The 13,046-nt window shown below is 38.9% G+C and overlaps 1 protein-coding gene across 5 annotated transcripts in view; it reads left to right on the top strand.

Moving 5' to 3' along the window:
* RABGAP1L (RAB GTPase activating protein 1 like) overlaps window positions 1–13,046 on the top strand; it is a 228,623-nt gene that overhangs the window by 10,526 nt on the left and 205,051 nt on the right. For all 5 annotated transcript variants that reach the window (XM_063165422.1, XM_063165423.1, XM_063165424.1 and 2 more), the window contains 3 exons: window positions 8,756–8,923; window positions 10,114–10,303; window positions 11,657–11,867. In XM_063165422.1, coding sequence (XP_063021492.1) covers window positions 8,789–8,923; window positions 10,114–10,303; window positions 11,657–11,867 — 536 coding nt within the window. In that variant the 5' untranslated portion in view covers window positions 8,756–8,788. The remainder of the gene's footprint in view (window positions 1–8,755; window positions 8,924–10,113; window positions 10,304–11,656; window positions 11,868–13,046) is intronic.

The raw sequence follows: 13,046 nt of genomic DNA, 5'->3' as shown, positions 1-13,046 counted from the left end.
TATGTCTCCGTTTAATGAACACCATGCATCATTTATGTTGAAACTGATGGTACGGTGTGGTAATATTTGGGAAGCTCTCTGAAACTTTGAGAGAGAGACTCTGATTAAGAAAAAAAGGCATAGTAAACATAGATTTTTGGCTTCTCATGTCTTCTTTTATGCAGTCAAGTGAATATATCAAACTATAAATATGATGAAGCACTTAAAATCTACACTGCTCTGGATAGCCAGCCTCATCAGATAGGTACTGGGTTTGTTCATGCTTCTTGGCTAATGTGAAATAAGAAAATTGCATCAAGAAAACTAATTACTTTTGCTGTGTTTTTGCAAGATTTTTTGCCATTATTTATTCCCAGAATGCACATTGCAGACCTCAAGGTAATAATTGTCATAACTTCCAATTCTGCCTTGGAGGAACAAGGATTTTACTAACCCTGGAGACAGTCAGTGCAGGGCAGGGAGTCAGGATTTCTGTTGGGTTTCGGTGTCGTGGTGACACAGGATAAGGCACTCTTTTGGCACAGAAGAGGACTGGCACCTGGGATCTCTGCTGCCTGGTCTCATACTGCTCTTCCATATGGGCTCTTTTGCTCTACATCATGTGATTACTTCTGGACATAGCAGCATGTGAGGAAAATTCCTGGTTGAAATATTCAATTTATATAATGGGCCGAGGTTGCTCCACTGGCTGCATTAAACCCATACTGTTATTTTTACAGTTAGGGAATAAACCATTGAATAATCTCCTTAAAACAAGGATTGCATCATGCTTATGCTTTCATCTGGAATATAGGTCATTATATTTTTGAGTGGTGATACAGTTTGGTAACTTGGCTGGTGATTGGTTTCACTTTGAATGCTGCCTGCCAGCATCGTATAGCAATGACAAAAAAAGCAACTTGGGTTTGCCATCTCCAGCTTTGGAAAATATAAAGCAGCAAGTAAGAGTATGCAACGTTTGAAAGTTAAAAAACAATTACTGGCTGCAGAAATTCAAGTGTTATTTTTTTCAGTTGGTGTCAGGGAAACAGTGTGAAAGTGTACTAGAGTTGCTTTATCCTTGAGGCAGAATGAGCTACTGCTTAAATGAATAAACCTGTTTGCCAGAACTTGATGTATAAAGTGTGGTTTGTTGGCTTATTTTTGTTTTAAACACATAAAGACTGGTAACATCCCTATAGAGTAGCAGAACACTTACCTGTTATACTCTTTGGAAGGGAATAAATAGAGAAGAGAGGGGTTTCTCCTGAGTGGCTGAGAATAAAATATATTTCCTTAGGTTGGTTTAGCACTAATTGGATAAGCTCACATCCGCTATACTTTGAAACATGAATCAGTCTGTGGCAGGAAGAGGCAAGTGCATGCTCTGTTCTCCTGCTGATGTCTCTCTTCTGTGTGTGGACAAATCTTAGGCCTGCAAATTTATTTAAATAATTGTTCAAAAGAATCCCACCAACCTTGTTTTTAACTTTGTTTTGTTTGAGGTGTAGCTTGTCATCCATGACTCCTGCTTGCTCAAATTGTACAAGTAAACAGAAGGAAGCTCCCAGTTTGCTGGGTGTCTGCCTTTGTAGCCAGCAGCTTTCCTGACATGCTTTCACTTACCTGGCATTTCATCCAGTGTTCATGGTGCTTCTGCCACCCCATTTGTACGTTTCAGGCCTTGAGATCAGTTTTTACAGTTTGCCTTGCTTGAGTAATGCTCCAGCTCAGAACCAACCATATGCCCACCATTCCTATGGGAATGGATCTTTACCTCTGTGGTTTTAATTTTAAGCTTAATAAAAGCAGTATTTTTTCTCCTCAAGCAGCTCCACACTGTGACTGTGTAATATTTAAGTGGTTCAGTGGGTTGTGTGTGACACAGAGATTCAAGTCAGGAAAGCTGGTTCTCTCCTTTGCACTAAATGTCTCAGTATTCACACTGAGGTGTTTTTGACAAGTGCTGCTTATCATTTATTTGAGGAGATGCAGATGCAGTATGTTTTTGAAGGAGAACAGACATTTTCTTGTTTGTGTAGCTCTCCTTTGAGTCTGTTTTCCTTAAATTGCTCTTCTTTGGCTATGAGATTGATTTTGGCTATTGAAGTGTAAGAGGATCTGGAAAAACCTCTGTATCTAGGCACCCAGTACAACAATTCCAAACAGTTTGCCATCATGAACAGACTAATTATTTGCTGTTGGCTACATAGTGGGGGTTTGCTTTCTCAGAGGAGACAGTGTTGCCAAAATAAGCCAGTGGTTACTTTCTAGTTGTGGGGTTTTTTGCTTCATTTTTTGTGGCTTTGTTTTGATTTTTTTTTTTTTTTGATTTGACAAGATTTTTGTTCTCAACAGTGCTTTTCTGGAAATAAGAATTTATCTACATATATGTTTAAAATACAGTGATACTGCTCTGTTGCTCATTAAGTTGATTTTATTCCTGGGAAATCATATCAGTAAGCCAAATAAATGGTTGTTTGTTTTTCCCATTATGTTCTTTACATAGTATTTCACTGCCAGAGATGAGACTGGGAAACAATTTGTGGATAATGCAACAGTTTGTAGTATGAGCTCAGAGACAGTTTCTCATTAAAAAAAGGTTACGCAGAGAGAAGTTGAGATTAAAGCTTAAATTGTAGTGCTGTTGTGGTCAGTGAGATTTAAGCAAATGATTTTATGACATCTAGAATTTTCTTCTGCAAATGTCACTCAGAGTAAAGGGTTTTGGAGCAGCTGGTGAGTTGTAGTGCCTCAATGTAGAGAATAATGGAATTTTATCGGATTGTTTAGTCTTTCAGGGAAGAAGCATAGAAAGGTGAAGCTTTGTGTGTTTGCAGCACTTGTGGCTTTCTGGGGAAGGTGTCCCCATTAAAGGTAGGGAGCTCATGGGGTGGAAGCCAGGCTAATGCAGAGTTGAGATACATTTCTGTTCTGTGTTTGTGTGGGAGGCACTGTCCATGTCCTGTTCCCTAAGGGATGGGAGAGTCACCACACCACTTCAGTCGTCTGGAAATGTGAGTCATGGAGTGATTGCAAGGCTCCTCAGTTTAATGCTCGTTTTGCTGTCCTGCACAGTATCCTGTAGCTCAAAAAAGGGAATAAACCATGTCTTTTGGTGTGTATTTCTACTTCAGACTTCAGTTAGCAGAAGATAAATTTCTGCATAGTTCTGTTGAACCTTCCTGTTCATAAAGGTCTCAGAGATTCTCTTGGGGAACCATAGTTCTGAAAATAGGTATAACTTATTTCCCAGTTTTGGGGTTTTTTTTTGCAGTTTGAGATTGTCAGGCAAACCGTGTGGCCTTGAAGCCTGCCTTTAATACAAGCCTGTCTGTAATACAGGATGATTTTGTTTCTCTGCTAAGTAAAAAGTATTAATTAGCCTGCTCTTGATTGTCTTAATTCATGCAGGTAAGAAACTTCCTTCCAAAACATGTTTCTTGTTGCTTGCTGAAAATAGGTCAACCCTTATGTCCCTTAATTGCTGTCTTTTCCCAGCTCCATATTTTCCGATTTTTTGGGTGCTTATAATACTCAAGCAAATTTTTTAATGTAAAAATTATTTTTACTTTTGGAGACCAGTTTGCAGAGGAAGTTTTTCAATCTGTCAGGTCTGCAAAGCAGTTTCCTTCTGCAAAGTCAGTGGCTTTCCAGAAGCTTAGATTCTTTCTCCTGTGATGATGAGTGTGTTGCAGCAGTGCCTGGCCTGTGGTGCTCTGCAATCCCATGGATTCATGGTCCATCACTGCCTAGGTGTTTGTGTTCTGCATGTGATATGTTTTTGCAGGTCTGGGTTCAGTGTGACTACATGGAAGAGCAATGGGGGGAAGGAATCAGGAGTGTTTCTGTCCTGTGTCCTTGCTCTGATCCAGTGCTGAATCCCCCTGGCTGTTCTAGAATCACTGTTCTTCACCTTCTCTAGCTCTTTAATCACTTAGGCTGCTTTACAAAGGCAGCTGTAGTGAACTTGGGGTGCCTCTCTGGAATGAAGTGGGGAAGATGCTGGGTTTGAACATTCCACAGCTTAGTAATGAACATATGTGAAAGTAAGTTCTGGACCCAAACCAGTCCAAGTAGTATGGCTTAGTTACCTTTTATCCAGGACTGTGTATAAGCAAACCGCTGGGAGCTGATGCACATCACAGAGGTTGGCTTGACCCAAGCTACATCATGAAGCTCACAGAGAAAAGCAACATTTTTCTGCAGACCTTGTGTTGTCCTTATGGCTTAAAATGTGTTTTGGAGCAAGAGCCACACATTATACCACACCTCCACACATACTCTCTCTTGAAACTATGTCTGAATAATTTCACTGTATTTCAAAAGTTCTTTGGTCTTAAAATCTGTTTGTCAGAAAACCTTATCTGAAACTCTTATTTTTAAAAAATGTAATTCTTTTATCATAGTAGGTTTTCTTTCGCTGAGTTTAGAAAAAATTCCTCCTGTATATTTGTTCCTGATTTTTGTGTGTGTGTGATATTATTCACCAAAGGATGGGGGAAGATACCTTCTCTATAGAAAGAAGCATGACTGTTCAAGGTACCTCTTTTGTAGCAATGACTTCCTCACAGTAGCAGTACACACTTCCCAGTGTTCCCTGCTGTGAGGAGAACTTTGACAGCTGAATTTGTTGCCATCTTTTGGAAGATGCTGTCGGAGGAGCTACTCTGACTCCTGGCTCTGAAGATCTGGGAAGGCACCATCTGACCTGAGGCTGCAATCCTTGGATCACCAATGGCAGAACAGAGATTGTATTTTTCATTTGGAACTGAACTCCACCAGTAGTTTAAACTAAACTCCACCAGCAGCTCAAGCTAAGGAGCTGGCTTGGAGCTGAGGCAGCTGAAGTGCTTTGGATTTGCTCTTTCCTGTCCCTTACTGTCAGCTCCTCACTGCTGGTTGCTGCCCTCCTAGAAACTTTAAGCTGGTAAAGCAAATGGTAAACCTAATTCCTCAGGATTCTGAGCCAGCATTCAGCTGTTGAGGTCATCAGGGAGTAAACCTGATGTGATTATGGACTGAACAACTTCTATATGTTCTGACTAATGCAGTCAGAAATAACTTCTTACATTCTTTAAACTTTTCCTCAAAAAGGACAATTTAAAGAAGTGAGATGCTTGAGTTTAGTAATAGGAGTCTGTTCCTAGATTTTGTTCATGTCTAGTATGTCAGCTGTCCTTTTTTTCTTTACATGTGTAGGAAAAGGGAGGTTTGAAGTGAATAATTTGGTGGTGAGTAAAAAAGAGGGCTAGAGCCAATGGCACAAGGGAAGTGAGAGTGGCCATCACCTGACTGCTGATGACTGGAAAGTCCAGAGTGCATGTATCTCTCTTCTTGTTACTAAAGAAAAAAAAAACTTCAGATGTTTTTCTCTACCTCAAAAAATATTAATGCATTATTCTTTTAGAAAGATTTTTATTCTTTTTACTGCTTTTCTTCAGAAGCACTTGGCTGAAATGTTATATCATATGTCTTTAAGGAAAAAATACAAAATTTTTCTCTTTATGTAGCTTATTACTTAAGGTGATGTAAATCTCAGTAGTCTTCATGAGAATCACAGCTTTACTCTCGAGTAAGGTTCATGTTAGAGTTGAAATTGTTTAGTTTGAAGGAGTGACTTGACCATGATAGTTTGTCTCTGGCGTTAAAACCTATTTTTGGTCAAAGACTGATCATAAAATACAGTGTATAAAGCTTTTCCCAAGTGCCTGATCTGCTTGTGTTTGTGTTTTACTGCCAAACTGAAGCTAAAGTGGCTTTGTTTGTACTGCAGTGGGGTGGGGAGCACTGACAGTAGGTTGGAATGTAGGACTGGAATTGAGGGGTTCTGGGGTGCTGATTGATCCAGTGAATGTAGTTGTGTATAGAAAAAGGTGTGTGTCTGCACTGGCTGTGGTGGTTTAAGCTGCTTGTAAAGGCAGGCTTGGAATACACTCTTAAACACATTAAAGGCCTTGTAACTCAATTTCACAGCATGCCATGCACTTTCTTGCAGTTGCTTTTATCTGACCTGAATAAGGAGCTCCTCCCTGTTATCTAATGTTTATAAAATTTACTTTCAGATTAATATTTAGGAAGTAGAAATTCTCTTAATCTCCATTTACTCATATGGGGCAAGATAAGTATTTGGTGTGTCAGTATGCTTTTGTATTTGCATGATCCTACTTTTCTTTGGCTTTACAAATGGTACATTTTTCCTCCTTTTATTATTGGAGTACTGCTACAGAAAACACTTCATAGTTCACATGGTGCCTGTTGGTTCTTACTTGATTGCAGAAAGAAGAACTGGTGATAATCTGATGTTAGCAATCTGCATTTGACTCATAATAAAAAAAGTAGAACCATCCAAAGAAACCATTGGAGTTTCTGTGTTACTTTGCCATAAGTAAGCTCAAAAATTAAATAGAAAATTAAAACACAAAAAAACCCTGTCAAAATAGGGTATCTTGTGATCCCTCCTTTGTGCAGATGGGCTGGAAGCAGTGTTGAGGCTTTATTTTTGTCCTCATCAGGTGCAGCAATAAGAAGTGGGAGGAGGAGGGGTCTCTGATAGCCTGGACCTTTGCTCCTAATGTGGCTGACAGTCACCTCTTTTGTTTTTTCCAGTGCTGATGTCACTGCAAAAATAATGATTCTTCAGGATATTCTGGTTTTGGGGACCTTAACTATTGGCCTTTCATTGCCTTCAAGGAGTTCTGTAATAGCTGACCTTCACTTTCATACAGAGGATTTGCTTGGAATAAGTATTTTGGGCTAGATTTGCTGTTTATTGCAGACAAGCTCTTTAGCCACTTGTTAAAAAATACACGGTGTTAATAAACTTTTTGTAACATACTTAAAATCTTGTGTGGTAAAACCTTGTCTTTCCCTTGCCAAAAAAGTCTTTAAAGCAAAGATGCTTTAAAAAAAATCAAAACAAAACCTGTTGCAGCAATCTACCATTATGTAGGCTGGGTGGAACTCACTTTACATAATTTGTCAGGAAAATATTCCTGTTTGTGGTTGGTCTGGAGATCTGAAAGATGTCAGAGTGTGTGAAACTGCTCATCCAAATTTGTAGCCACTCTCTGAGTATTCCAGCTGTTGTTTAGAGGCTTTTTTGTAAAGTGACTTCTAATGAGTTTTTATGCTGCGCATGTCACATATCTAAAGAACTTGAGTTCTTTTTTCTGGGATTCCTACATGTAATACCCTCACTGGGATGATGGGTAAAACTGTGGCTTGGTTAGGGAGAGGGAAAAGCTTTTTGAGGAGTTGCATATAAGTTATGCTAAGCCAAGTCTTTGAAAGGGCAAAAGCATGTGAACTGTAATTTCAAAAGTCGTAGACAATACTACAGTATTGAAAGTTGTCTAGTTCCTACAATTGCTTTTTTTGTTTGAAATTGCTAAACTTTCTGTTCCTGCTAACATCATAAGTAACACCTGTTCAATATGGTGGAGAACATGCATGTCTTTGTTCTTTCCTGTGCTGTTTTTCTGGTTCCCTATAGCTAGACCTAAGTCAGCATTCTTCTCTTGATCACTGGGTGGTTGGAATTGGAAGAGAAGCAGAAGTGGTGCAGTTCTGCTCCTTGTTGCTGCTGGGAGGGCAGGGTGAAGCTTAACCTCCTCTTGTTCTGCTCACAGCAGATGTGGCTTGAGCTGTTCTTCCTTGGGCACTTTCCTCCCATAAATGACAGTCACAGATTTTTTCCCCCTTTGCTGTGACTCACCAGAACTCTGACTCCTGAGCACAATACATCCCAGCACTCAGCCAGAGCAGTGTTTTTCAGGAAACTGGAATGGAAGTAGACCATGTGTAAAAGTGCATGCTCTTTATAAAATCTGAAAATATATTTTCCCTTTTTTGACACAGAAAATATAAAAATAGATAAGAAAAATAGTCTAAGATTCAGCTCTTTATTCTCTAAGGAGTGAGGGAAGACATTCTGAGTTAAGGTAGGTCATGCTGGCCTTATTTGGTGGATACCTACAATAGGTGTCCTTATGCTTGCAGGCTTGGAATGTTTCAGCTCTGTATTTTTATATGAACTTGTAATGTATAGGCTGAACAGTATTTTGCCCTTTCTCTTTGTTTCTAGATTTTTTTTTTCTTGTGCAGTGATAGGAAGACTTTTTCTTGGTTGCTGTAATATTTATAATTTCATTGTTCATATTTTATTTTTATCTTTATGTTTATATTTTGAAATGGTGTGGTTAATTTTACCTGTTGCAGGTAGTTTCAGGGAAATTAGGTGAGAAGGGTCTGATTGTGGTTTAGTATCACTTTTGACTTCACTACCTATAGATATAAAGGATAACCAATGCCTCTAACATAAGTGATTGCTAAATAATGTTTTTATGTGGAGAGCATACACTTAATATGCAGTTTTTGGGAAATTAGCCTTCAGGTAATCTGTATCTTCACATGACCTTTGTGACACTCTGGGTAAGGCAAGTACCTGTATGAGGGAGAACCAGGGGCACAAATTAGGGAGGTAGAGGAAGCAGACTCTGGAAAATGAAAAACAGGGGAAGTCAAAGCTCTGGGGTGAGCCCTCTTCATTTGTTATCTGTATGCATAGATAACAGCCACTGCTGTTAAATCACAGATGTATTAATTCATATACCAATGAAATCAGAGTTTGAGAAATACAGTAGTTCAATTTTAAGTATTTTAATATTCCACAATATCTTTATATTATATCTATTAACATACTGTGTACAACAGTATCTTTCAAAAGATGGCAACTTCAAAACTAATAATTTGTTTATTTATTTTTCATTATTAGGTTCTGGTGGCAGGAAGAGAATACTGACCTGAGATGGAAGTCAAAACATCATTTAGCAAAGCCAGCAGGATTCCTGAGACTGTATCCACGTTAATTAATGAAGAATTCGTCTTGGTTCATCAGAAATCTGAGGACGCCTCTGGAAACGATGAAAAGCCACAGCTAAAGGTTTGCTCTGATTTTATTTCTAAATGTGTGGCAAGGTTTGTACTGATGGAAAGAGTGCATAATTGGTGTGTGCTTAAGGAGAGTTTTAGACTGTAATTTTTGTCCTTGCTGACTACCAGTGAAATTAGCAGCTTGGATTAAACAAATCTGTCTAAAAGTGAGAGTTCAGGTTTTCTTTTAATAACTTCTTTGGGAGTTAGCTTTGTTGTATTCTGTGGATCTATACATTGGTAAAGGACTTAACAAAGAATGAGATTTGGTTTAAAGCTTAATATTCTTTATTTAGGGATCAGAGACTGTTATCTTAAAAACATGTAATTAGACTATATAGGAATAGATTACACCATGTCTTGCACTTTAGTTTCTAATTTAGTTTTCCTGCTTAGTGCTACTTTAGGCACGAGTAAGACCTTTTCTAAGACATTTCTACCTCTAAATCGCAGAATATTTTAGCGCTTGGGTGACAGCTGATTGGCTACTACAGCTTAAATGGCTAAATTTGTATTTTATCAATGTACTGGTTTTGCTCTGCTTGGAACAATAGGACTTTGTTCCTCCTGAAATGACAGTAAGTACCTAGTCTGTCTTTGCTGTACTGTTTGACAGTTATTTACAGCTGATAATTTCTGTCTGTATTAGACATTATCTGCTTCTTTAATCTAGAAAGAGGATGTTGGGCTGGAGGCAGAATCCATGATGCAGCATTGGCTGTGGTTTTCTTTTGTCTGAAAAGCTGGTAGTTGTGAATGATTCTATTTTTCTTTTAGGGAGTGTGTATCTCCAATTTTTTTCCCTTAGGCTTGCAGTACTCTTGTGTGGGAAAATTGATGAAGCAACTGAAATGGGCTGGATAGGACTAAGAAAGTAAAATTTTCTGTAAGACCAATTATAGCAAAGTATATTGATCTCTAGTCTGAATGGAGGCTCTAAATACACAAATCTATTATTCTAAGAGAAGTCTGTAGTTTTTTGATGGATGGTTTTTGGATTAGCTTTGAGAACATCTGCATTTTATGTAAGAGGATGTGACACTGGTTCGTATTTAATTCAATTTTATTGATTCTTGGTTTGTTGTCTCATTCAGCAAAGTTTCTTAATTTTTGCACTTAGTAAGAATATATACTTGAAAACTAATAGTGAAAGTAAAACTACAAGTACCTTCAAAAAATGTCATCTCTTTCTGCTTACAGGTATTTACAGATGGAGATGAGGAGCTGGAGAAGGCAATGGAAGAGATCCTGCGGGATTCTGAGAAAGACCAGTGTGTCACTGCACTCCCAGAAGGATTCAGTGATGGCAGTGGCCAGGCAGCTGCAGATGGGTCAGCAGGACAAACAAACCAGCCAGCTTTGCAGCTTGTTTTAGACCCTTCTGCTACAGGTATTGCCCGAGTGCTTTCTCCCTTCATCACACATGGCAGGATTTTTCTTGATGCAGTTTCAAGTTAACCCTAAAATGAATATAAAGCTTTCCAGAGCTTCATTCCAAAACTATGTTGAAGAATACCTGGGGGCCTCCTCTTATTTTTAGTTGAAGATTATAGATAAGAATAGATTATCATCAGATTGATACCTTGAGCTGCTCTGCTTTGGTCAAGATAATGTTCATTTTTCCTTCAGCCAAAGCTTAGTTGGGACTGAGGATTGTATGAGTTGCTGAGTGGATGATAATTGAGGTGGATTTGCTGCTGCTGGAGCTCAAAAAATTTCAGGGCAATGTTCATGGATAGTGCTACCTGCAAATGAAATACACCCTGAGCAAACAGATTGAACTGGCCATCTCTGATGGTGTCACCAGGTAGCAGCAAGGCTGATATAGGATTTGATATTTGCTAGGAGTGATTGTGGTACTTACCTGGTGTATAAAGTTTTCATTAAAAGGGGAGGACTGAAAGCTTTTAATGTAAACTATATTCTATATATTTTAAGTAAAATATATTGTAGCTTTTGTAGATACCTATAGAAAACATGCAGTATAAGAACACATGCATTCTGTTACATATAATAGGGATAAAATGCTGTGGTCATTTTTTGTTCTTTAACCTATAATTCTTTTTACCTCAATAGCATGCAGGGCACTTCTGTGGTTTTCTGTCAGCTAATTCCTAGAGCATCTGTTGGAAATAAAAGAAATAGTTTATATGAAATGGAAACACCCTTCTCTTCATTACATATCTGCTGTGTTTCTGAGAAACTTACCTTACTGTCTTCCTGTTTGACATTCTTCAGATAGAACCCAACCCTTAGCATGAATGAACAAAGAAATACTTGTAGATATGTTTCTCTTGCCCCACTCCAGTTCCAACAGGAATAATTCAGTTTTGCACCCTTCATGATTCTAAGTATTATGGCAATATGTAGTAGTAAGGAATAGAAGTAACAGGGCACAGACTAGGTGATCTTCAAGGTCTATTCCAGCCCCTTCATGTTCTGTGGTTCTGTGATTCTGTGACTGCTTACAAAGATTCAGAATGTCTGTGCTGTGTTTCTGTGGTGCTAAAGAGAATCAAAATGCAGTTTGTCCCCATGCCACCCTTGGAAACATAAATTAGATTAGAACAGACTTCACAGTAATATTAAGCTGTCAAATGGATTTCTTGCTATTGGAGCTGAACTGTCTGCTCTCATGTCCTTTCTTGGAAAATGTAGGGGATTTGGCTGTGGAACTCATTGGAAAGAAAAAATGTGTAGAAATAAAAGCAAATGGCTGAAGAAGTGTTTTTTTCATTTTCAGAAATCTCTGCACCAAGGCCATCTTCTCCAAGTGAACCCCTGGAAGAGGACAGTGTGTTGTTTAACAAACTGACTTACTTGGGTTGTACAAAGGTGTCAGCCCCACGGAATGAACCAGAAGCTCTGCATGCCATGGCAAACATGAAGTCCTCAAGTCAAACCCCTTTACCTGTAACACTCTATGTCCCAAACATTCCAGAAGGCTCTGTAAGGTAACACAAGAGTTTCATTTGTTGCTTAAGCAGACATATAAGAAGTGGTTTCTCACTTTGTTACTTGCACAGAGGAGTAGAACTGCTTGAATTTGTGCCTGAGGTTCTTGTTGAAGACACTTAATTTTGAGAAATTCCTCTGACACAGCAAAATGTGTGCTCAGATTTACCATGCAGTGCATGAGTGGTGGTACCAGCTACCACACAGTGTCAGCAAAAATATCTCTTTCACCCTTAGTATCTGTTCAAATACGACAATACGAGCCAGTGGAAAAGGAGAGCTGATAATACCTGTGCTCTCCTGACCTCCCTAGTCTGTCGATGCCTCCAAGGTCCATGAGTTGCAGGAGTCCTTCTGGCCTTGGGTTTGCTGCAGGAGTGTCAGTTTAGACTCTCCCATCTATGTTTCAGAATTGAGGTGCCAGTCTCTGCTCCCAGCCATTGCTGTGCAGAAGCCAGCTCTGACCCATGTCTGCCTCATGATGGCAGTGCTCACAATCTCCAGATACTGAAAAAGATTTACTTTCCCCGTGTGAGAAGGATCTTTTAATTAGTGATGAGGGAATCAAAGGTTCTTGATCAGGGTGCACTAATCATGCACCTGTAGCATGATTTTTGCATCCAGAAGTAGGGAACATCTCCATATCCAAGATGTTTATTTTTGAGTTCTGATATCCAAGGTATCTGAAGGATATGATTGGATTTCCTTTTTTGCCTGATATGTGTTTATGTATTGACTATCATCTTGTTGAGGAAGAGAAGAATCTTCAAGAATCTGTATTATTTTCTTCCATTTTGTTCTTTGAACCCAATTTGAGTTTCATTTGGCATCAGAAGATATTTCATTTGTATATTTCTACAATGGAAACAGTCACCCTTAAACAAGATGTAAGGTGTTCTATGCCTATTTTTTTGTATTCAGTGTGGCCATTCAGGAGGGTTGTTTTGCAAGTGAAACAGCAGGTTCCTTTGATCTTTAATTTCAGAGGAGATCAGTAAATGTGGGACTGCCTGAGAACCTGCACAGATCTGAAAAGTTGAATCCACATGTGACATAACACATTCCATCAAAGCTTAGGTGATACTAGCGTTGGCTTTGAGGAGTATGTTCATACCTGGTGTCTGAATACTTGTCCTGTGAGATTCTGGTTATCATGTCCCACCAAAATTACAGTGTGC

This window comes from Melospiza melodia, chromosome 11, assembly GCF_035770615.1.
Source record: "Melospiza melodia melodia isolate bMelMel2 chromosome 11, bMelMel2.pri, whole genome shotgun sequence".
Lineage (NCBI taxonomy): Eukaryota > Metazoa > Chordata > Aves > Passeriformes > Passerellidae > Melospiza > Melospiza melodia.
The sequence above is the reverse complement of the archived record's forward strand: the minus strand, read 5'-3'. Positions and strand labels throughout refer to the sequence as shown.